The sequence below is a fragment of the Coturnix japonica genome, chromosome 19 (assembly GCF_001577835.2).
Source record: "Coturnix japonica isolate 7356 chromosome 19, Coturnix japonica 2.1, whole genome shotgun sequence".
NCBI lineage: Eukaryota > Metazoa > Chordata > Aves > Galliformes > Phasianidae > Coturnix > Coturnix japonica.
In genome coordinates this window covers 3,671,587-3,696,126 of record NC_029534.1, presented here as the reverse complement: position 1 = coordinate 3,696,126, position 24,540 = coordinate 3,671,587, and the positions used below count along the sequence as shown (strand labels likewise).

At 42.8% G+C, this 24,540-nt stretch overlaps 2 protein-coding genes across 4 annotated transcripts in view; one reads left to right on the top strand and one right to left on the bottom strand.

The window, feature by feature from the left end:
- Positions 1–23,068, top strand: part of LOC107322443 (merlin-like) — a 34,298-nt gene extending 11,230 nt beyond the window's left edge. The window contains exons 2-19 of one of the 2 annotated variants that reach the window (XM_015880483.2): positions 4,054–4,119; positions 7,795–7,913; positions 9,268–9,393; positions 9,680–9,802; positions 13,515–13,598; positions 14,055–14,123; positions 14,336–14,418; positions 15,559–15,634; positions 16,052–16,189; positions 17,790–17,864; positions 18,155–18,268; positions 18,675–18,797; positions 19,244–19,461; positions 19,650–19,752; positions 20,288–20,415; positions 20,982–21,132; positions 21,538–21,747; positions 21,940–23,068. In XM_015880483.2, the coding sequence (XP_015735969.1) occupies positions 7,824–7,913; positions 9,268–9,393; positions 9,680–9,802; positions 13,515–13,598; positions 14,055–14,123; positions 14,336–14,418; positions 15,559–15,634; positions 16,052–16,189; positions 17,790–17,864; positions 18,155–18,268; positions 18,675–18,797; positions 19,244–19,461; positions 19,650–19,752; positions 20,288–20,415; positions 20,982–21,132; positions 21,538–21,747; positions 21,940–21,975 (1,947 nt within the window). In that variant the 5' untranslated portion in view covers positions 4,054–4,119; positions 7,795–7,823 and the 3' untranslated portion in view covers positions 21,976–23,068. The remainder of the gene's footprint in view (positions 1–4,053; positions 4,120–7,794; positions 7,914–9,267; positions 9,394–9,679; positions 9,803–13,514; positions 13,599–14,054; positions 14,124–14,335; positions 14,419–15,558; positions 15,635–16,051; positions 16,190–17,789; positions 17,865–18,154; positions 18,269–18,674; positions 18,798–19,243; positions 19,462–19,649; positions 19,753–20,287; positions 20,416–20,981; positions 21,133–21,537; positions 21,748–21,939) is intronic. The other variant, XM_015880484.2, reaches the window with a different exon arrangement.
- Positions 629–3,005, bottom strand: MRPS17 (mitochondrial ribosomal protein S17). Of its 2 annotated transcripts, none has more exons than XM_015880495.2 (3): positions 2,884–3,005; positions 1,857–2,003; positions 629–1,351 (listed from the first exon to the last, which is right to left on the bottom strand). In XM_015880495.2, the coding sequence occupies exons 2-3, from the start codon at positions 1,977–1,979 to the stop codon at positions 1,061–1,063; spliced, it is 414 nt and encodes a 137-aa protein (XP_015735981.1). In that variant the 5' UTR covers positions 1,980–2,003; positions 2,884–3,005; the 3' UTR covers positions 629–1,060. The 2 variants fall into 2 exon arrangements, with proteins under 2 accessions (XP_015735981.1, XP_015735982.1); XM_015880496.2 differs by lacking the exon at positions 2,884–3,005 and adding an exon at positions 2,457–2,706.
- Positions 23,069–24,540: the final 1,472 nt, after the last annotated feature.

Genomic DNA, 24,540 nt, shown 5'->3' with positions numbered 1-24,540 from the left:
CAGATCAACAACAGAACTACAGCCCCGGATTAAAGATGCCTTCCCAAAGTCACAGAATCACAGAATGCCCCGGGTTGGAAGGGACCTCAAGGATCATGTAGTTCCAACCCCCTGCCTGGCAGGGCCACCAAACATACACCTTTACTAGATCAGGTTGCCCATGGCCCCGTCCAACCTGGCCTTGAACACCTCCAAGGACGGGGCATCCACAACCTCCCTGTGCAGCCTGTTCCAGGGCCTCACCACTCTCCTAGTGAAGAACTTCCCCCTGACATCCAACCTAAATCTTCCCTCTTTCAACTTAAAACCATTTCCCCGTGTCCTGCTATTGTCAGCCCTTTCCAAGAGTTTACTCCCCCTCCTGGGAGTAAGTTCCCTTCAGGTATTGAAAGGCTGCAATGAGTCAGACCATATTCTTATAAACTTCCATCTTCCCATCAAGAGATCCATCTCTCTCAGATCTAAATGCTCTTTGGACAGGCTACAAGCAGCAATGCTAAGCTACCCAAACATTCTCACTTTACTGCCATAATAAAGGCAAGTGGTTGTAATTCCATCAGATCTTAGAAGTTAACACAGTGGTGGCAGGAGGAACTCACAGAGAAACTGAGCACACATGCAGGTAAGCTCCTTGTAAAGCTCCTAAACTTCATTTCAAAAGGTTTAATAGCATTTTAAAGCCTACAAATCACAAAAGATGGCCTGAAATACAGAACAATTAAAATAGAATGACTCTCCTACCACATATGGTAGTAATTTCATCTCTCGGTATAACAAGAGTCATTTCAAGTGAGCAGCTGGCTTTGGAAAGTGTCAAGGCTTTGGGCAGAACTACATGCAACAAAACAAAGCGTTAACATTTAACTCACATTTTCCATAGTTTCATCTGAGGCACCAAGTTTTTCCCATCTGGAACATCCTGTTCTTAGAAGCAACTACATTTGCTACTTATATTTTGACTACAGGTTTCACCAAAACATTTTTAACATACAATTTCAGGGCCCCAAACATCCCTGATAGAGATGAGCTGGAAAAGCCCCGTTTGATTCTTTTTTCTCTACTATTTGTCTGTTGAACAAACTTTAAGTTCCTGGAGTTTTTCACTTAGATAGGTGGTATCTGCCTCTGTCAGGTTTTCTGAATCAGATAGATTTTCAAGGAACCTGGTTCCTGCACAGGGCTTCCCTGTGATTGGATCGATGACGTTTCCAACCTTGAAAACTATTTCAGCCAGTTCGTGTTTCACGTGTTTGCTCCTTCGCTCAGGCAAAGCTTTAAGAAGAACAATGTCTCCAACAACACACTGCTGCAACGGGTCGTGGGCAAAATAGGTTTTCCTCTTGTTAAAGAACTGTGGGAGGGGGAAAAAAAAGGAAACCTTGGCATTAGGATTCCAAACAAAGCACATTTTTACATCACCTATCTGTTCTAGTGTTCTCCACATAAATGGAGAAAATTGCTCCCTATATGAAAAGCATTTACAAGTAAAAATGCTCTTATGGCACATCAACACATACATTCATACCCCAAGCATGCTTACAATTATGTATGCAGAAGAACACCTACAGAAACTGTTAGAAAACTAATTAAACACAGTGTAAGCCAGCAAATCTCACCTTTCCAACTCAGCAGTGCATTAACAAAGCACTTCAAAGATACATTTAGCACACAGCCCATATAGGGAGCATCCTGACGAAACACACTGCTTGTCATCCTCATCCTCACTGCCAAATCATCACACAAGTCCCTTATGGAGCTGGCATTGATGTTATAAGCAATTCTAGGGGTCAAATTAATAAAACATCCTTCTGCACAGCACAAAAGTTATCTGGCAATATAAGATAAGCAGCTTTTACCTTTAGTAAGTAAGGATCCAGTACAAGCCTAGTCACTCTCACTTTGGCAGTCTTCTGCATTTTGGTTCCTATGACTTTCCCTACTATCCATTTTGCATGGACAGCTCCACGTGGTACAGACATGGTTTAGTTGTGGTCATCCAGTGCCTGGGAACAAGCAAGCAGACATGTTATCTTAACAAAGAAATAGCCAGTTTACGATCAATATTGAAATTATGATTTAAGCTTTAGACTAACAGCTTAATTAGGCTGTGCAGGAAAAACAGGTTAGATACAAGCAGTTTAAAACACTTCATATGGCACTCCCTCAGTCTTGTGTTACATTATAAGAGGAGAAAAACATGCCTGCATTTACAGGGAGTTACTTCAGGATGGCAGTAATGCTGGAAGTAACTTTTAGGATGAAACCTTACCCCATAGGTCAAAAAATCCCTTTGAATACCTCCATTTCATACATGACAGAGAAATATGTACCCACTGAAGTTAGTATGACTTTACTTTGTGCTCTAACAGCATATTTTGCTGTAATAGTTAAGTATATTCTGCTCAGAGCTACCCCAAACACAGGAGCCCATAAGTGCTGCTCACAGAGTCACTTATTTGAGTATATCATGTGGTTTTCAACCAAGCTAATGCAACTTAAAGTAATAAATTCAAAGCATTAGACATCGTGCTGCCCCACCTACAGCACAACCATCTGTTGAGTTCACTTCTGCAAGCCACTGCACTTCCTGACCCTATTAGTTCGGTTTAAATAAGGTGTTTTTTCTGTATCACCCTTCTGAGAGTCACTAGAACAGCTGATGGCGAACATTACGATAATTGAATCTATATTATAACCGCTGAATGCTCATCCCCCCCATAAACTCCTCTCAGCCCTACACAGGCCGGACCGCCAGGCCCAGCCTCCAGCTCCCTGCTCACCAGTCAGATCAGAACGCCCCATACCCCATATCGCCTCCCCAGCCCCGACCCGCTCACAGCACAGCCCACCCTGCCCCTCTCCGTCCCCCATCCCACTCGGTACCGGGGCCGCCGAGCCGCCGAACCGGCCTTAATGGATCGAAGGCGGAAGGGGTGGGGGAACAGGCGGAAGATCCGCGCGGCACGGGGCGGGGTGTCCCGGGGTGGAGTTAAAGGCACCGCATCCCTCGTGGGTAGGATGGATGTACCGCATCACTGCGCGGCTTGTGCTCGTGTATCATCGCTATTTTGGATCATACCTTTATCCTATTGCCCCACCCCTGCTTCCATGTGAGGCCGTCCTCTCTTGGCCTATTGCTGGGAGCAGAGGCTGACCCCACAACCTGCTTTCAGGGAGCTGTAGAGTGATGCTGTCTCCATTGAGCCCCCTGTTCTCCCTACTGAACCATCCCATATCCCTCAGCACCTCCTCATAGTACCATGTTCCAAACCCTGCACAGCTCCATTGCCCTTCATTGCCCTCCATTGCCCTTCCCTGGACATGCTCCATATCTCAACATTGGGGTTTTTCAACATCAAACTTGAATAAGGGAACCACCTGAATCGAGACCCGGATGGTTGTTATTGGTTATGCTGCTGTGTTAGAAATTCAGCTTCAATCTGTTAAATCAGTGGGTAATAAACGCCCATTTTACAAATGTAACACTGAAAAAGCTTTGGCTGTACCCTCAGTTTGAGGCAACATGCTCCTGGCAGCTCCCGTTCCTACACGCAGGTTATCTTTCTTTTCCTTCCCCGTTCTTTTAAGTCTTTATCACCTGCATTTGGGCTGCTGCCCACTTCCCAGCCTTTACTGTGCCATCCTCTGTCACCACGGGCAGAGGGCAGTGAGGACGGCTGCTTTGTGTGGCTGCAGGCTCTGAAAACATTTGATCCAACTCTGTCCGGGGAGTCATTTGGGAGTTCATTATAGTTCTTACAGTTGAGGCTCCTGGGCTGCTGCTGGAGTGCATTATTGCTTGAATTACAGCAGAGCAGGGAGGAGTCTTACTGGCACAGGCAGGAAATGGTTAAGAGCCCTTCGTATCACCTGGGAAAGCGATTCTTTGATTTTTCAGAGGGCGCTAACATGCTGCGCTCCGTGGGAAACAAAGGGAAGGAGATCAGCTATAAGAGTTCCTGGGTTTTATTTTCAGCGGTACCGTGCAAGAGCTGGATACTGATGTCTGAAAAATAAGGGATTCTGGGTTAAGTATTCTTTTTCTCCGCTCAGAAAATGATCTGTGAAGTGGATCTGATTCCATCTGGTGCCTTGAGATAACTTCTTTCTGATTGAGAGGTAAGAACGATACTTACAGGACTGCCCTGTTTTAGAATGGGGAACTCATTGCTGAAGCTGTTCCATGGGCAGTGCAAGGAATGCACTCAGAAGTGAGTAAACAGCCGTAAGAAGCCCACAACACTTTCCCTTTTCCTTTACGATGTGTGTTCCATTTGCTTGCATTCATTTCTGAGCTTAAGAACTGAGAGAACCCTAATGAGCAGAGGAACGTGCGACCAAGAGCTGCAGTAAATGCTTCAGCAATGACAGGAGAGTTTATCTGTATTGATGTACTTTTGCACTTGATGCACTGAGCATCTGATGTTGGTTTCTCTTAAAATGCTTCCTGAGCCTTGTTTCTTTATGCTGCATTACATGCAAAAGGGTTTTTCTTCTGTGTTTGGGTTTTGCTAGCAAAGGGTACAGCTGGTGCCCTGTTCGTGTGCTGGACCCAGGAGAACAGACCTGGGGGTGGAACACTGGGATCCCAGTTTTCTTAGCCTGTATGCAGAGGGACGAACAAGGTCTCCCCTTAAAAGGCAATATTGACTTTTTGTGTGTGCCCCAAAAGTATCTGTTCTCACTGAAGTTTGACTTACTACAACGTGACCGTATATTCCAGGCAATCACTGAGAGCAAGTGCCATGTGAAGGGAAATACCCAACAGAGAGCCCTGCAAACCCTCCATTTACCTTGGAAATTCAGAACTGAAAGGGAATAGTACTCTCACTCATAGCAAGGTTAATTGCAGCTTGTTGATTGAGGTATTTATTAGCATCCGTTTCAGTAAGGCACAGAATTCAGGGATTTATTGAACTTTTGGGGACTACTGGTTTCATTTGCTTTGTTTCAGCTTCCAGTGAATGCAGGCAGGGCAGTACTGGCTGATGCAGGGGTTATTTCCCATTTTGATAAGCTGTATAGTACAGTGGTGTAACCCTGCAGCCTGTGAGTGCTGTGATACAGATAAGCATCAGTCACTGCAAGAGTGGCTGTGCCAGTTATTCTGGCTATTGCTCACCGTTCCCAGTTTCCTCCCCCCACGCTTTACACAGGCACTGGTTTCTTTATAACCCAGTTAGAGTTGGTGGATGTCACTTTGGACGTAAAGAAAGGCAGCACTGGGACCGTTTACTTCCTGCAAATCAGATTTCTCATCACTTTTTATCATAGACAGCTTCCATAAGGCACAGGAGAAGCTGTAGACTTTAATTTTCAGAGCTATTTATTCCCAGATTCTGCCTGGACATGAAACTTACTGCCTTTTGGGCAACCCTATTTCCCCACTATCAACCCCCAAAGGGTTAATATTAGGTTAGGAAAACTATACCATGCACTGCTCTGTCCCATTTTCTTGCTCTGGATCTCAGGTTTGGGTGCCTGTGGCAGCAGCTGAAGCACATCACTGCAGCTCAGTGATGGAAATCGAGTCTTGAAAGAAAGGATGCACGATTTGCACTTAAAAGCTGCAATAAGTAGCAGATATCTGGAGACGGATGCACTTAAACAAGAGGTCACAAACCCAGATTGCCCTATTTGGCATGATTTCTTTTATACAAAAGCTCTTCTAAAATTCTGACTGCTAAGTGCTTTTGCTTATGTTGGCAGTATCTGATGTTCATTGACACCATTTAGCATGAAAATCTTCTCTGTTTCTTTAGCAGGACCATCGATTAAAATGCAGTTCACATATCTTGGGAAAACTCGATATTCAAAAATGTCTTTTCACTGAGTCAGAATGTACTTTTCCATGGAATAAAAACTCTGGAAAGGAAAAGGAAGGAAAAAAAGAAAAGCTATTGGAAACACTGAACAAATTATATTGTCATTTCAACCAGGTTATATAAGAAAGTACAAACTTCAAAGTGAAGGGCTCTGGTATTTTTTTTTTTGGTCATATTTGAGAAAATAAGTGCATTCTTCTGAAACAGTTCAATTCTATCTGATCAGCATTTTCCATATGGAGCTCTTTGAGAATGTTCTGTACTGGCCCGAACTCCGAGTTCCTATTTCACTGAATTGGCCGTTTCACGTTACGTGTTAGAAATGAGTTATGAAGTTCCTTCTCTTTTTGTCTCCAGCTGCTGGTGTTTCTTCTTGGGTGAACAGAAGGAGGGTTTGTGACCAACATTCCACTCCACTTTGCAGTTCTACTGCTTTAACTGCTATCTCCGATGGTGAAAGTATTTACAGTAATCTGGTTTTGAAGAAAACTGGACAAGAAAGAGCTTTGGAATGTAACAGGTTAAAACATAATTGTGCTGTTAGCTCTGCTGCAGCTTGCAGATTAGACATCAAGAACTTGTTGGAGTAATTACTGATGGTTTGGATGCTTCCACACGATGCTCTCCCTGTCAGTGTTATTGTGGTCACATTACACCATACTCCTACAGTCATTTTGTGGTTTTTAAACATTCCTTTCCCTTTAATTGAAAGCACCTTTATGTGCTAAGCAGAAGGACCTGAGCTCTGAAGGAGAAGAATTTTGTATTTTCCTGGATTATCCCTCATAGGATAGGACGGGGGTTTGGAGCTTGATGATCCATGAGGTCCCTTCCAACCCAAGCCATTCTATGACAGGATCATAGAATCACCAAGGTTGGAAAAGATCTCCAAGATCAGCCAGTCCAACCCTGCCCTGTGTGACAATCCCTGAAGCACAGTGTCTTGTGATGCCTTCCAGTGTGAATCATTCTTTTCTAGCACTGTTGGCACCTTGCAGCAATTAATTAAGCCTATTACTCCTCATCCTAACCACTGTGATCACACAGAACAGACATGATCCCATCTTGTGACATTTGTCCCTTCTCTGTACTAACCAGTACTTTCCTTTTTACTGCAGATTATTTTCTAGCCCTTGAATCTCTACTTTGGTATCTCCGCCCAGTTATCCCATTATCTTTCTTAAGGTGTGTAGCCCCAAACTGGACAGAATAGCCTTACGCTGTAGGAAATCAATAATACCCCAGTCTCCTCCCGACCTGTATAGTTCACAGGTACTAACTGGGTTGTATGAGTCTGAGCTGTTAATTTTATAAAGCTTTTTTTACAGGCTGACTTCTTGTACTCAAATATAACCATCTGAGGATTGCACAGCACTGATTCGCACTATGATTTAACCCCAGCTTTCAGCATTTGGTTTGCCTGGTATCCATAAACCCCTCACAGCAATGGAAATTGCATGTTTTTTTCCTATGGTATGCAGTCAATTGCATTTAGAATGTAAAATTTATGAAAGGATATTGTGTAGGCTGCTTCAAAATTGAATTAATTTCACTTTAGAAGAAAAAACACTGGGAAAAAAAGTGTTCTAAATGGCTTTCATCATTGTGCATTTGTATGCCCAAGAGAAATGGGTAAAATCAGCTTAATTTCACTGCGTATATTTATTCCTGGTATTTGTATAATTTCAGGGATTTAACATCTTGTAATGTGATGGAATTCAATAGGTTGGTTACCCAGAGAGTCATAAGTGATGGAAAAGCATTGAGTTGCATTTGATACAGTAAGGTTTTGCTGTGTGCTATGGCTCTATTTACAAGCAGAGCTACCACTGATGCATCTCATATAAAGACACAGTAATACATACAGCAAAGACCTTTACTGAGAAAATTTTTTCTCCCCCTCCTTCAGTTGAGCCATGAAAATGTTACTGGGATTTCTAGCCTTTAACATAGCAGTGTTTGGTTTCAGGTGTGTCTGTCCTCATAAACTGAAAAAATATGTCTATCCGAGGCCTGAAGAAGAAACAACCAAAGACTTTTAAAGTCAAGATTATAACAGTGGATGCTGAGATGGAGTTCAGCTGTGAGGTAAGAGTCCCCATGAGAAACCCCTTTAATCTTATTTTCAGCTGGGAGGAACTGTTTGTCCCAACTGAAACTAAGATGCTTCTATTCCTTATGGCTCTCCAGTCAGTTGGACAGCAGAAAGCACCACTGTAGAACAATCCCAACGTAGCAAATGCTCAGTTGATGGATGAGTTGGGCTGTATCAGATTCGTTAGTAAGATTAATTCCTAATCATCCAACAAAAGCAAAAGAAAATGTACAAGTATTTAGAGAAGGGCAGTTAGAAAACTGATGTCTATTGGATCTGGCGATTCTAATGAGGGAGTTGAATGCCTTGTGGGGCACTTAGCATTTAGTTTATTAGGTCACTCAGACAGAGCACATAAATCACAGGCAGTGTGAATTATGGATGTAGAACACTTGCAGACAGAGTTGTGAAAATAAAGAATTTGGAAACCTTGGTTCAGAGCTCAGAGTCCATGTTAACAAATCCAGCTTGATATATTCCTTCCTTTGCTCTCTTTCCTTTCTCCCCAAGTACTCCTTTCTTTCTGGGTTGATTCCCTGCTTTCCATCCAAATAGTGCCCAAAAGTTCATTTTTTTGCCATTAAGTTTAGTGACTGATGATGCGATGAGACAAAATCATCTTCTAATATGTGTCCAGATAGAAGAAACAGATGTGCAGACTCTTCAGTGAAAAGTGAGATGCTACAAATATGTGTGTGTATTTTGGGACCTTTAACCAAAGTTTGCTTTCTGTGTAGCTGGGCCACTAAATTACTCTCTTTCTGCATCTCCTCCATTAAGTTGCTACTTTTTTTTTAATCACCAGATCGAAAACCAATCCTGGCTAAACTATGCATTAAGCTGTACACCTAGAAGACAGGCTCCTGCTCATTTAAATCAGAGTAGTATAAAGGCTTGGCTCATTGCCACTGGAATAGCTGAGGTGTCTGAAAGACAGATTTGCTCTGATTGTTTGGCAGTTCTGCTCTGTGCCCCTTTGATTCCCCCTGACTTACTCTCCAGACTCCATAATTTGTCTAAAACGTTGAGTGAGATTTCTACAAATATTAATAAAACTTCGCCATGTCCTCAGAGATCAGCAGTGCAACCCTCATTCCCTCTGCTCATAAAGCGACCGATGCTGTGATTAAATGACTGCAGCTTTAGAGCACTCGGAGGAAAGGAAGCAGAGCATTACAGCTATTGTGCCTTTGCTGTAGGCAATTTTAGGCGTGTTTCATTGGAAAGCTAAAGGTGTGATAACAATTCTTGGGAGAAAAACAAATGATAACCTGGTTTGCTTGCCTAAAATACAGCAAGATCCTTCAAGATAAATCTATTTTGCTTAATTTTCTTTTTCTCTCCCAGATGAAGTGGAAGGGGAAGGACTTGTTTGACCTGGTGTGCAGAGCGCTTGGCTTAAGGGAGACTTGGTTCTTTGGCTTGCAGTACACAATGAAGGGAATGTGCACCTGGTTAAAGATGGACAAAAAGGTATAGAAAACAGGAATGGTAACTTAACTATCTTCTACTCTTGAAGGACTTGACTTTTTTTTAAGCTCAAGATCTAAAGGAATGGGTTAAGTGACAACCCATACTTCCAGGTGATATATGGTTTTAGGACTGAAATTCATAATGTTAAGCAGTCTGCTTCTATACAGTTTGGTCTAAAGTGTCACCCACCAATTACCACCACATGCCCTCCTGAATAGGATGCATTTTCCTCTGTAATGTTATTCTGAGATGTTTCTGTACAGTTTTTGATTTTATCTTTAAACAGGTTTTAGATCAAGAAATCCCAAAAGAAGACCCCGTTAGCTTTCATTTTTTGGCTAAATTCTACCCAGAGAAAGTAGAAGAGGAGCTGTTACAGGAAATTACCCAGCACTTGTTCTTTCTTCAGGTCAGGACTGTTTTTTAACCATGAAATCCTTCTATGTTCATCCTAGTCCCTTTGTATTATCTTTGATTTTGTTGGCTGCTCTCAGTCTCAAAATGACTCTGCTGGTTTCAGTCATATCATTGTCTCTGTAAACATCTCACTTTTATAAACATCCTTCCTGGATACTATGGCTTTACATTCTGGTAAGCTGAATGTTTGACTTCTGCAAGGGTTTTGTTCACATAATGGCTTCTTACTTTTTGTGCTAGGGAATGGGAGCTAAACTGCTAAGACCTTTGTCTCTGAAGCTAATGGAGAGAAGGCTGCAAAACCAAACATTCTGGAGATGTTTATTCTCTACCCTGCTAAGGTTTGGGGTGGGATAAAGACAAGCTGATCAGTTATATAAATTAGTAACCACAAAGCAGATTTTTACCAGACTTCCTACTCTTACAGAGTACTGCCTCCAATTGTCAGTCTGGGACTGAATTTCCCCATGTTCTCCCAAAGAGTTGTGAGTTCCCCGTCCCTGGAGGTGCACAAGGCCAGATTGGATGGGGCTGCAGGCATCCTGATCTGATGGGGGGCAACCAGTCCCAACCAGGCTTGGGACTGGATGGGCTTTAAGATCCCTTCCAACTCAAGCCATTCTGTGATAAGGCCCTAACTGGTCATTGGTGATTTAGCATAAAGTGAAACCCTCTTTTTTATTGGCTTTGAGAATTATCTTGAGGCCTTCATCAAGTGGTCTGCTGTGGCTGCTGCTGAAGTTGGATGAAGAGCATCTCAAAAGCTTGTCATTGACCTGCATAGGTCTTAAGAAACCGTTCCCTAAGCTAGTTCTTTCACAACAAGAAGGTCTTGAAGAGACCTGTTATTAAGTGTAGGAACCTATGGAGTGCCTACACAAGCAATTATGGTGGCAGTTGTGAAGGTGAGGAAGAGGAAAGGAATGGTGATTGTATGGGAAACTGGTAATCACAGCCTGAACCTCTGATTAATCAGCTGAGACAAGTGTCGGGTCAGCTGTCATCCGGAAGAGATGGAGCTTGAGGTCTAGAAGGAGAGGAGCACCTCTTCTAGACTTCATTTAAGGGCTGATCAACACTAAGGCAGCATCCTCTTGGAGATATATCCATATCCATATCCATATCCATATCCATATCCATATCCATATCCATATCCATATCCATATCCATATCNATATCCATATCCATATCCATATCCATATCCATATCCATATCCATATCCATATCCATATCCATATCCATATCAACTGCAGATTGAATAAGACTCATGACTGCTATCTATCCCTGACACTAAAACACCCAACCTCCTAAAAACAGCCCAGGTGGTTACTGGAAGGTCTTGTGTACGATTATGGATTATAATTATAATCACTAGAAAACAAGAGCCTCATAACCTAGGGTCCCTTAGCCATGCTGTGGCTAAGAAGCAATAACCTCAGTGACCTGTAGCTGTAATGGTAGGTATACAGGCAAAAGGAAGGACACTTGCTTTTTGCCCCAATATCTGTGCCTTCCAGCTTCTCTTCTGAATTTCTGAACTTTCTGGGTGCTGCAGCCTTCTACCGTGTTTCTTTGTTCTGGTATCTGTCAGCAGTATGTGTCCATACAGGTAGTTTGGATTATGGAGTAAAAACAGTCTGTATCTGTAAATAAACAGTGTTCTTATGCTGGTTCCCTGAGGAGGATGTACTAGCAAAGCAAAGGGGAAATGCTGTTAATCCAGGGGTTAATATACTAATTAAAACTTCATCTCGAACCCTTAACCATTTGGGAATTTGTTTTTTAAGCCCAGTTTGGAAAGGAATGAGAGGGGCAGAACACTTTTCCGAGCCTTTTAATCCTGATTTCACTTTCCTCTTCTCTCCTCAAACCTGCCTCGACTAGCAGATGTACAATTAGCAAATTCTTCTCATTCCGAAGTAGAAAAACAAGACAGGAACAAATTGGAACTTGCAAAGTTTCCTGACTGTAAGAACTTCAGATCACACCTGGATGCTAACAGGGAAACATGTACTGACATCTGGATGCCTACAGATCGCATATTAATATAGCATAATGTCTTTGTGTCAGATCTGTGAATAAATGTAAATCTCTAAAGTTAAGTGTTCTTCAACAATTGGATAATTTTCTCCTTTTACAAGGATGTTATATTTATAGAATTGATTAAAACCAACAACAAAACGACCCAAAACCAAACCGAAAGACCTCCAGACAGTTGCAGGGGATTTGTCTCAAGTTGTTCTCCATTCTGAAATGTATTATTTGCACCATGGAATATGAATGCTGGAGCTTTCCAATTTGGAAGAGAAGTCTTTTCATTCTTTCCATTTTAACAGCTTAGAAAGAATTTTCCCTCTGCTATAACTCAGGTTCATATATTGTACTTACCAGAGACTGAATATAAAGAAAAACTTTCTTGATGGTTCATTTCAGTTCATGGTATCTCCAGTTCCTAAATGTGTCTATAAAGGCAACTCAGTACTATCTCAAGTAATTTTTCTCCTTTGGAAATGTGCATTATGCAAAATGTTCTTATCTTTGTGCTTGTTAATGGGCCAAGGATATTACATATGAGAGGTGGATTTGGGAAGATTAATTTCTTCTTCCCTCTTTGGGTTTCCAGGTGGAATTACCCAATGGATTCAAAATCAAGCAGCCTTGTACGAACTGTTACCTCTGATCATGCTAGTACCATAGATTACTGACATGAAAAGAAAGCTAACAGACTCTACCACTTATACTGTGCTTTTATTTTTAAGCCCTGTGTTTATGTTGTGCATATACCACTGTAATTGAATAAATCTAATGCGCTGTGAGGCAGTTTTCCCTTTGTGGGGTGCCCTTTATTCCATCCAGGGAAACCTGGAAGGATCCTCTTAATGCTTTTTAGTATAATGCATCTCGTGCATTCAAAATGCAGCTGTATGCAGCCCTTAGCAGTCCCATTTGGTTGGACCTGCCTGGTCCAGGTGATCTCCAGAGGTCTCTTCTGACCTAAAACTTGGATATTTTTTGTGTTTTCAAGCTGCTTTTTATATGTTTTCCAGCAAAGTTGTGTTGTTGTGGTTATGGTTATGTAGCCCTTTGATGCTATTTTAGATATCAGATCATTGCTTGGTATAGCACATTTAGTAGGATGGTTTTTAATAACTGAGTAGCTTCTGTATCATTGCTCAGTGCTGAAGGTAAAATCGTTACAGCTTCATTCTGGGTAATGAGTTGGTAATAAAAGGAAGCATGAGAAAGGTCCGTAATTCTACCTGTATGGAGAATCTAAAGCAAAAAGCTTAATGAGATGAGATCTAAAAAAACCCTCCACCAATTTATGATGAAGGCTTTTCCCTCTCACTCTAAATTGAACAATGTGATTGAAAATAGAACAGTTCATAGTTCATAGAGTCATGAAGTATCCTGAGTTGGAAGGGCCTCCATGCATTAAGGTGGGAGACAGTCCACTGGCATTGCTATCAACTTGGAATTAAGATGCTTCAACTTCCTAAAGGTCCTAAATACATACATATATATGTAAGGTAATACTAAGGTTTCCTGTGTTTCTGAATGTCACTTTGTTGTTGCTGTTATCTTGTAATGGTGATAGCTGGTGCCAAGTTACAGTCTGGGCATGTCTAACTTCATTTCAGCCTGACGTAAGCCCTGACTTTGAGCTGCTTCTTTAACTTGCTCCTATTTTTTCCCCGCTGTAGGTTAAGAAACAGATATTGGATGAGGAAATCTACTGTTCACCGGAGGCAACAGTTTTACTGGCTTCTTATGCTGTTCAAGCCAAGGTTTGTGCATAGCAGTGCTCATATTTTAGCCAAATGTGTACATAGTGTGATATGTGAAACACTCAAGTGTTAAACTTTGCTGTTAAATTGGGCCATGCTGGGAGGCACAACTGCTGCTGGGGAAAAAAAAGAGCAATAGATGCCATTAGATTACCATTACAAAGGTTTGGAGAAGAGATTAGTTTGTTGTTTTATGCTACGCTTTCACAGTTTTCTCGGATTTCTTTGGATCTAGCATTTTAATGTGATTTTCCTCCCATTTGGAGTTATACCCTGTTATTAAAATGTCCATGGATTCAGAGATGCTGATACCATGTGCAGTGGCAGGACGGTATTCTTTAGCATCTTTCAGAGCAAAGTTACCTTTGTGCCACCAAGAGCCCATGGCTCAGATGAGTTCTTCAGTGTTCTGCATCTAACAAGCTGAAGTGTGTTTTTTCTTTTCCCTTGGGACAGTATGGTGACTACGACCCAAACTTTCACGAGCCAGGCTTTCTTGCCCATGATGAACTGTTACCCAAAAGGGTAAGTCTGTGTTATGTATAGAACCAAAACCTGCATCTCTCCTTTGCTGCAGAGCAGGTGCAGCTTATGGTCTAAGCAAAGTATTAGGAACTGATTGTTTGCCTTGAATGTGGCAAAATGACTGAACTCATTGCTGCATTCACAGTGTCTGGGTCAGGCAGCACATGTATTCGTGTCTTCAAAGACAATCTGCCTCCTTCCTTCCCCTGTAGGTCCTCAGGCAATATCAGCTGACAGCAGAGATGTGGGAAGAAAAGATTACAGCTTGGTATGCAGAGCATAGGGGTATCGCCAGGTATGAAATAACTTCATTTTTTGGAAATCCTGTGCTTATCAGTAACTACTTCTTCACAGCCTTCAGTGAAATGTGGTTTTTGTAACTGAGCAAAGAGATGCTGGGTTGCAGGCTGTGCTGCTGGGAGCTTTGCTGCTTATGAAAGGGAAAAAAAATCCATTCCCCCAGGGTAAAGGTATCATTGCACGTAGGGCAGCGTGTGTTTGTAAACTGGACTAGCTTTGAAGCTCAGAGCTTTCACAGAGCTTCACAAACTAAAAGTCTAAAACCTGATGTACTTTATACCTTGTAAAATAAATAATAACAATAATAAAAATCATGGTTCAAAAAGACGTCAGCATACATAGCAAGGTACCACAGCAGTACAGGCATTAAGCCATCGTTCCAGGACTGAGTTTTGGTGCTATTCCACATGGATGTTCAGCTGCTTCTAACACATTCAGCATACCTGGAAATTTAATTAAACACGAGGTGGGAGCTGCTGGCACCAGAGGCAGCCTGTCTTATTATTTTGGTTCAGTTTTTTGTTGGCTCTTCTAGATTAGCACCGTCTTTCCTGAATATTTTCCTCAAGACCTGATGCCTCAGTTTGGAGGGAGAAGAACAGTGAGTGGGGAAGCTCAGCTCCTCTGGACTCTGCCCAAAGCACTCTTTAAATTTCTCAACCAGTTTTGCTTCCTGAAGGGAATGTAAGGAAAATAGTGGTGGAGGAGGACTCCAAGAAGTGATAGAATCATCATAGAATCATCATAGAATCACAAGGTTGGAAAGGACCTATAAGATCATCTAGTCCAACTGTCCTCCCTTTACCATTCTTACAGAAAACCCCTAAACCATATCTCCTAGCTCCCTATCTGATAATGTTGATAATCCCTATAATGTTGGAGTGGCAAAAGTAACCCACAAGGATAAGACTAGACTTGAATTTTAGTAGAGGTTGCACTATATGTAACTCAGACCAAAACAGCTTTGTCTTCTGTAGAGACAGTGTTTTTATTATCCATTATCTGTTGAGAGTAAGACAGTGAAATTAAAGAAAGTACAAAGGACTAGAATGACTGTTCTTATTGAAATGGGAAATATGCTGTTAGTTAGGACAGAAGGATTGGACACAAGTGTAATCATCGCCTTATTCTCTAGGGATGAAGCTGAGATGAACTACCTGAAAATTGCCCAAGACTTGGAAATGTATGGTGTCAATTATTTTCCCATTGCTGTAAGTGCTGTATTTGAGCAGTTTGCAATTGCTGTAGGTGATGGTAGTGCTGTTCTAAAATCCTTCAGGGTGTCTGGAGCTGGGACTCCTGAGTTCTGCTGTTCTTTGCTGTAAGGAAGCTGTGTAGCAATTCTCCTCACTTGGTTTGCTTGCCTGCTGACAGAGTAGGTGGATACAACAGCAAAGGTTCTGCTCTGTGATTGCACTGAGTTCTTGAATAGCTCTGGGTGTATAATGGGAAGAAGGAGAAGTTTGAGCTGCTTTATTCAACTGGGTTACTTGGCTAAAAGATGTATTGTAGAAGCAGCCATTTCCAAGAAATACAAATAAATATCGGTGTATTAGAAAAGCATGGCTCTTGTCTGTGGATGTTAATGTCACCAGAGAGAGCACTTACTGATACCTGTTGTTTTGCAGCAAAATAAAAACCATACCGATCTCTTGCTTGGAGTTGATGCCAAAGGAATTCATATCTACAGCATTAATAACAGGTTCTCTCCAAATAAGTCCTTTGAGTGGAGTGCTATCAGAAACATTTCCTATAGTGAGAAGGAGGTAGGCTGCATCTGATATATTATTCTTTTAATATGGGCGAGGGTGTGGACTGGGATTCTTGGAACAAGCTGAAAGCAGCCTCTGTTTAAATAATTTGGGGGAGGGGGGAAAATCCTAGGGAGCTTTGTTATAAAAACTAACAGACTCGTCCTTCTGATGTGCTGTGTAATCTCAGAGAGCCCAGGGCTGCTCTCAGCTCTCCAGGGAGAGCCCACCTTTCTGGTTCCTTCCCTGCTGCTTGTCCTTTGCAAAACAAGTGTTGGTCTCCATAAAAGACAGATATTATGCACGTCACCGTGGCTGGCTTCAGTTATCTCAGCAGGGATTAGATGATCCATAAAGACTTAATGCCATTTTTGCATGCTGAAGTTATCCCTGTAAATGAGCTCTGAAGCACATTGGCAAGCGGAGGCATGCAGGGAGATGTACCCGTTTCTCTGCCTGAATTTTTCCAGTCTATCAGTGGTTTCAGCCTTCAGCACTGCCCTTCCATTACAATTCCACTGGGATTTCAGAGCCCATCTTCTACTTGTAGGAAGCACAGTGGGAAATGGGTCTTTCCTTTCTTTGGGCCTCTTGAAAAAACAAAACAACAACCCAACAAACAGGATGAGATCTGCTATCCAGACTGATGCTTGCATACAACAGGCAGGGCAGCCTGCAGGAGAGTTCTACCTCTGAAGGATTTTGTTTCCTTGGCTTTAAATTTCCCCTCTGGTCTGTGAATAACTCCCTGTTGTTGGGGAATTGGGCAGCCCTCTATTAAAGCTTTGCTGTATTTGTTACCCCATTCACAGCCCTGCTCCTCGCAAGGCAGCACACTCCATCAGTTGTTACCTGCAGGCTGAAAAGAGCTGTAGAACGTTAAGATCTTGGTGACTCAGAGGGCTTGAAATTATACGCTGCATTGCAAATGAATTACAGGAATAGAGTGCTAACTCATGAGTCACAGAGAGAAGGATCTTAAAGAATGGGGCTGTTTTTATTATGCAGCCAAACCCAGCACAGCATATAAAGTAAAACAGTGCATCCTGACCTGGCGTCATGAAAAACCTTTTATCTCTTCTGGAAACAGCTTGGGAGATAGGAGTGAAAATGTGAGGAAGCAGGAGCTGTAGTACTGTTATCTCATGGTCAGAAGAACAAATCCATCAGGCCTTTGTGATATGTTTGCACCTGAAATGGTTGGGATTCAGAGCAGGGTTTGACATCTCCCTTACTTTCATACCCAGAAGTCAGATCCTTAGCAAAGCATTCTGTTTTTCCTGATAGCCAGTGCGTGTTACAGTGCTCTCAGTACAGTTTGCAAGACACAGGTGGTGCTATTATGAAAAACATTATCTGAACTGGCATCAGATATGGCTCTGTGGGAGGCTCTATCTTCCAAAATGGTCTGTATAAAGACAGCAGCCCTGGTTCTGATTCTTGTGAGCAAAACACTTGGAAACACTCTCCCTGTGTTTGTGGCATAAATCGCTGCTTCCCTGGAGAGAAGTGGAGATGGGCAAAAGTTTGCATTAGTATTAATAGCTTCAGCTTTGTTTTTCCTCCTCTTCACTGCTTCCTCTCATTTTTTTTTCCCTTCTATCTACCTGCACAGTTAACCATTAAACCTCTTGACAAAAAAGCAGAAGTCTTCAAGTTCTTTTCCTCTCAGCTCAAGGTAAACAAATTGGTAAGTGTCCTGTTTTCCTCCTCTAAAACTGGGCTGGCAATACTGCGTTTGTAAACCTGTGCAGAGCCCAGGGAGCATTGAGTTTCAGCACATGTTTTCCATAGGATTCTTCTGTCTGGGAGGTCAGGGTGTGTGTGGTTATCTTCTCTCTGTGTTGGCAGAGGAATTGTTGGATGGAAAGTGAGATACAAAGGAAGGCCCAAATTGCCAGGGGAAATGCAGGTACAGGAAGGGGAAGGTGTAGTACACAGTTATGTCACAGTCACATTTTCTTTCCTTTTTTGATCCAGATTCTGCAGTTGTGCATTGGAAACCATGACCTATTTATGAGGAGAAGAAAAGTGGATTCAATAGAGATTCAGCAAATGAAAGCACAAGCCAGGGAAGAAAAGGCCAGAAAAAAGGTACATTTTCTGCTCCTCTATTACTGAAAATGGTGATTATTATTCCAGCTGGTGCCCTTGCTGTCCATGCATTGCATCGATATGTGTGTAGGAGGTAAGAAAGCACAGAAGTGTGGGGACATCTCTATGTGTGTATGCAGCATCTGAAGACATAAGTGATGTTTGTGAAGCCAAACAGGTGATCAGAAAGATTTGGGGTACATGGCAGATTGATCCAAGCGTTCTCCCAGCAGTCTGAAATAACTGGTGTTACCAGTTAGCTGAAGTGTAAGTAGCTTCAGCACTGCATCTCTGCTGAATGCCAGCTTGAGAGCAGTCCATCCTCCGTTAGGTTAGTTTCTTATGCTGCCTCAGACCCAGATGTGATTCTGCTGCAAACCCACAAATGTGGTATTTTTCTTTCCAGATGGAGAATCAAAGGCTGGCCAGAGAGAAGCAGCTCCGAGAAGAAGCTGAGCGAGCCAAAGAAGAGCTGGAAAGGCGACTTTTCCAGCTGGAAGATGAAGCCAGGCAGGCCAATGAGGCCCTGGTGAGTAGCACGCCAGCTGAATATTCCTATGCTTGAAGGGCTTTCTTGGTTTGGGAGCTCTTTGCTTTTCTAGAAGTTGTGGCTTACATAAAGCTGGAGAGTTTCTGAAGGAATTAACATTGTGGGCTGAAATTGGGAGAAGAGGGCTTAGTGCACGTTGCATTTGGCACTGACAGCTGGAGGGATCAACCTATGTTAAGTTTTGGTTGATGTCTCTGTCCATCTCAGAACAGCAGTCTCCTTGCTGTGTAGAGGTGAGAAGCAGGACAGAAGGTAAGTGATTCTAGAGCAGTGGAGTAGTACTAAACCCTTCAATTGTTTTTACTTTAAGGATTAACATTTTCATCCCTTGACCTGTTGACAAAAAGCATCTTCTTCCTGATTGACTTCAGGGATGAAATTGAAGATGCTAAGCAAGGTAACTACAACAAATTGCTTCCCCTTAGCTTCGATCCCAGGAAGCTGCAGAGCTGCTGGCTGAGAAAGCTCAGATTGCAGAAGAAGAGGCAAAACTGCTGGCCCAGAATGCTGCAGAAGCAGAGCAAGAGAGACAGAGGTTGGAGATAACAGCTCTGAAAACCAAGGAGGAGAAACGTCTGATGGAGCAAAAGATGCGGGAGGCAGAATTGATAGCAGTGAAGCTGGTGAAGGAGTCTGACCGGAGGTTAGATTTGCTTGAGGTGGGATTGTGTGGCCCCTCCTGAATTGCCTGGATAGAGAGAGTGCTATTTTAGTCAAATCAGGAGTGTGGGGGTGAGAGCGCAGGAGGGAAGGCCTTTTCCCAAAGTCTTTTGTGCTCTGTCTCTATACTGAAAATCACCAGCGATTCATGTCAAAATACTTGTTTTGCAGAGCCAAGGAAGCAGAGCATCTGAAACAAGATCTGCATGAAGCCAGAGAGGCTGAACGGAAAGCAAAGCAAAAACTCTTAGACATAACCAGGCTCAATTATCCTGTAAGTTTCTGTTCTGGGCAGCACTTCATCTTGGGTGATAATCAGATGTTGATTGCATGTTTGTAGCTTCATCAGGGTAGGTTGTGTCATGTTCCATCTATCTGTGGGACAAACACCTACAGGACCAGCTGCTGATTGAACACAGCATAGCTGCCATCTCAGTCAGGCAGTGTGTTGTGAAGGTGGTTGTACTGAACCAGCTGTCTTGTCCTGACATGTGAGTTGCATGTGAGTGTCTTCAGGCAAAGCGAGAAGGTGATGCTGTGTGCCCCCAGATCCTCTTCTGCTTCACTCTTGCTGAGAATGGATTCCCATTCTTAGCTAGAATTATGGAACACTGCAGTCCAGATATTTCTCTGCACTTGGATCTGTGGCTCATGGCAGTTAATCTGGGGCCACTTGTGTAGATGGAAAGGGCTTCAGAAACATTTGTCTCTCATAACCCATGGTACCTCATGGAATGGCTCAGCATGGCACTCTTGAAGAAGCTGGTGAGAAATCCAAAGTCAAACAGTGCTTGTTTTGGCTCTTTCAGCACATGATCAAGTACCCGCACTACTTGCCAACTGACGCCAGAGATGCCAACTTTGACAAAGGGTCCATCAAGCTGGATTTGAAGGACATTGACCTCAAGAGACTGTCCTTCGAGATAGAGCGAGAGAGGTATCAATATGCATGTGGTGTAAATAAAGAAGAATATATTACACGTGGGAAGTACAGAAAAGAAAAATTCCTTGGGAATCAACAGGTCATTCTTGACACCTCAGGACAATCTTCTTATTGTATGTATGACTGGAGGCCTTTTACTGAAATGGTGCAGGTTATGTCATTGTAAGACTTGATGTTGTACACACAGGAAGAGTTTCATGGTGGCATCAAACCATCACAGGTCCAAAAACCTTTTGTCTTAAAGATTAATTATGTCAAGCACTAAATTGTTTGTTTGAGTAACAGCATATTAGAGGACAGAAGTTTCCCTCTAGTGTTAGAGTATGGTATTGGCTTGATTCACAGGCTTTTCCTCTTAGTCTAGAGGGAAATTCTTGGTTAGAAAGTGAATTCTGAAGGGTGGAAGTGAGCAAAGAAGCGAGGCTGACATGCAAAAGACTTAATATTGCATATATATATATATAAAAGGCAAGATTATGCAAAGATCTCCTCTCCTCCTTACCTCATCCTTGAGTTTTGTTGTGCTAATAAGCTTTTTGTCTCTGATGTGTGGACTACAGGCTCGATTACTTAGAAAAGAGCAAAAAATTTGAAGATCGACTGAAAGAACTGAAGTCTGAAATTCACGCTTTGAAGCTAGAAGAAAAACAGGCTGGGCTTTACTCTCACTGGAATGAAGTACTTGGATCCTTGGATCGTTCCTTAGGAAATGTATGTAACCTCAATTCCTGCCACTTCTTTAAGCACAGTGTGGCCTCTCGTGGTTTGCATCACATTCTCATTCTTGTGCTTTGTGGCTGCTATGAATCTGTACTAAAAGTCTTGGCTTTCTTTTTAATTGAGGCAGCAAAGAACTAAACTTAGATTTTGGTTCTTGTTATATACATAAACACTCCTTCTGAACCAGGGCAAGGATAAGGGTGGTCTTTGCTTTCCCATTTTGTTCCATATATAATAAAAGTGACCCTGAGTAAATTGTTTCAGAGAGAAAGGAGGACAGAAAAACTGAGGGAGGATGACCTGTATTCTCTGGCAATGCATTTTATGTTCTTTTTGGCTTTATAAATGTTGATGTAGAGAGGGCATTGAATTTCCACGTGTTCTTTTCCTTTAAAGATCCCATCATGGATGAAGACCTTTGAAACTGGCGATTCATCAGATATAAATCTTCATAGGCCTTTCCCTGCTTACTTGTTAAATCCTACAAGCAGCTGGCCTTGTACCAACAAACTCCAACACACGGTGCCAGTACAAAAGTCATCTTTTCAAACCAATTCCTTGATTGCCAACAGCGTGGGCACAGGAACCAGAAAACAGATTGTAAAGGTAAGCTGATAAGTATATTCCCAAATACTGGTCAGAGGTTTATAGTTCAGAGCAGTAAAGTGTGGTTGGCTTTATAGAATCGTAGAATTGCTCAGGTTGGAAAACACCTTCAAGATCATCAGGTCCAACAGCAACTCACGAAGAATGGCTGTTCAGAGCGGAGCTAATTTTTCCCATTTGCTTTTCATGTAGGTTCAGCAGCATGACTCAGATGTGATCTACATTTGAAGAGCCTTGTTTCCTTACCAAACTGGTGGAACCTGATGGCATCCGTTTGGCTGCTGCAAAATGCAGCAACATGAGAACACTGGACAGCTCTGTCTCCCGACAGTCATCAGCATAGAGATGTGGTTCTATAGGTAGCGGTGCCATTTGGCCTCCAAGCAGGTCCTATGAACTACTAAAACTGCCTGGTGTAAAATAGCTCATGGCTTTGGGTCCAATGGTAACCATACAGCCAAAGGAGCATGGTTTACTTTTTACTGCACTTTTAAAAGAAACACTTTATACTTCTAAGCCTTCCTCCCCTAGGTCATTCTACACACTGACTTACCAAGATGGTTCCTTTTGTGTAGAAGGGATGCTAGGTGACCAGGAGACATTTGGGATGAGAAGAAAAATTGTCCATCAGCATTGTGTTCACCTACAGAGTAGATTAATTCTGCTTTGGGTCCTGTCTGTGAGACACGACTCTTATGGAACTACTCAACCTTGCAGTGTTTGCTTACCAAATATTTTCCTTTTCCTCCCCAAATGTTTCCCTGTTCGCTTAATTGATTTTCATTTCTCTGTGAGAAATCTCAGCGTGTAATTCCAGATGTAGAGCTGGACATCTTCAAATACCTCTTGTTCCTGGGGGAATCCTTTGTTTGGAATGCAAAGCTTCTGTTCTCTCTACATTTCCATCTAGATTGAGCACTTTCTGTTGCTTGCCGCTCCAGCAAACTTTGCATACATTAACTTGTTTCCCAGTTCGGTGTGAAGCAGCTTCCAAATGAGACAAAGACAAAAGACGTTAGTGATGTCTGCTAAAGTTGGACTTGCTTCTGATGGAGAGGTTGCATGCAGCAAAATGTCTGCCTCATTAGCAAAACCTGCTCGTATTTGTGTGTGTTTAAGTGTCTGTCTCACCAATAAATCTTCAGTCTGAGGACTTTGGGGAAGCAGGCGATACGCAGCTGTAGCTAATGTAGTAGCACAGTTGAGCATGTGAGATACGGTGTAAAAAATAGATGCTAATGGTAAATATCTAGTTCCAAACGCTAGGACTAAAGGAAACACATGAAATAAAAAGCTTCAATTTTCACTTGCTAGTAACAGCTTTGAACTGAGTGGCGTGTCAATATTGCAACAGCATTAACAAGGCAACTTGCAAGAACAAACATGCAAATCCCCTCTGTATACATCTACAGCAGGCTGAGCACAGTAGGGGATAGCATCTGTAGCCAGCTTTCTGCTCAGACTTCTAACAGTCATGACAGCTACATGGCAAGATACACGTAACTGCTATCTGCAGCCATGTCCTGCTGTCTTTTCTCCCAGCCTTAAGTGCTGGCAGGAGGAGGGAAGGGTGGTGGGAAGCTTAGAGTGGTTTGGGTTGGAAGGGGCCCTTAAAGGCCATCTGGTCCCACTGTCTGCAATACATGGGGAAACCCACAGCTCCATCAGTGCTCAGAGCCCCTCCAGCCTGACACTGGGGAGGAGGAGTATTTCTGTGCATTGCCCTTCTGCAGCACCATGTACCTGCCCAGATGCTTGAAAAGTGATTAACAAAAAAGGCAAGAAATTATTGCAGGAAACCAGGTGAATGCAGACGTACTGGTCTGTTGCTGGGAAGGCACTGCAAAGAGAAGTTTGCTTAAAACCTGAGTAGATACTTGAGCGATGGCACTTGGATGCTGGTGCTTCTGATGCTCCTGCTCACTTGTAGTGTTGGCTGCTTCATCAAACAAGCAATGACAGCTGTGTTGAGAAAATGGGGTTTTCCTTCATTTAGAGAAAGTGAGAAGCATGAGCCCTGAATTCCCCCAGAGCAAAGTGGAGAACAAAGACACGCTGCTCTCATCAGTCACTGCAAGATCTGCCATCCAAAAGAGCGAGGTGTTCATCAGATGATGCTACCAGCAACTTTGAATGCTTGGGGCTGGAGATGCAGCTGATTGTGGCGATGGTCTGCAGACCTGCAGGCAGCAGATGGTGCTGAAGTGCAGCCAGTTCAGATGTGCTCCTCATCAGCTCAGAACAGCAGGGCTAGGGGGCCCTGCATTACTGCTTGTCTATCTCTGCCAGTCTCTACATTCCTACATCAACCTGAGCCTGCTGCTGTTCTCTTTCTGGAGTTTAACCTATCATAATTTTGGATGGGAATTCAGAATGTGTAAGTGCTATAGTCTGAGGAGTGCAGAAATATCCTCTAATAGTCCTGACACATCATTGTGTGTTATAGAAGCTGTGGGTGCCCCATCCCTGGGGGTGACCAAGGGTGGGATGGAGGGGCCCTGGGCAGCCTGAGCTGCTGGGGGGGCACCCAGCTCTTGGCAGGGGGCTGGAACCAGGTGGTTTTTAAGATCCCTTCCAACTCAAGTCACTCTAGGATTCTATGCTTGTCATCATGAGACTTTGAAAAGGGCCTTGTAAATGATACCTGAATGGATTTATAAGGGTAAAAATAGATCTTCTGAGTGAGCCAAAAGCTCGTGGGACCCCACAGGGCCTGTGCTGCTTGGTATTTTCATCAAGTGCTTTTTGAAACAAGTACAGGCCTGTTAAATTTGCAGGGCATGGAAACATTGT

What these genes read in the sequence shown, in the direction of transcription:
- MRPS17 (XM_015880495.2), bottom strand. Translation starts at nt 1,979, where the DNA reads ATGTCTGTACCACGTGGAGCTGTCCATGCAAAATGGATAGTAGGGAAA. An exon ending in TGGATCCTTACTTACTAAAG is followed by an intron (nt 1,352 to 1,856) that starts GTAAAAGCTGCT and finishes CCCCTCCCACAG; the next exon opens with TTCTTTAACAAGAGGAAAAC.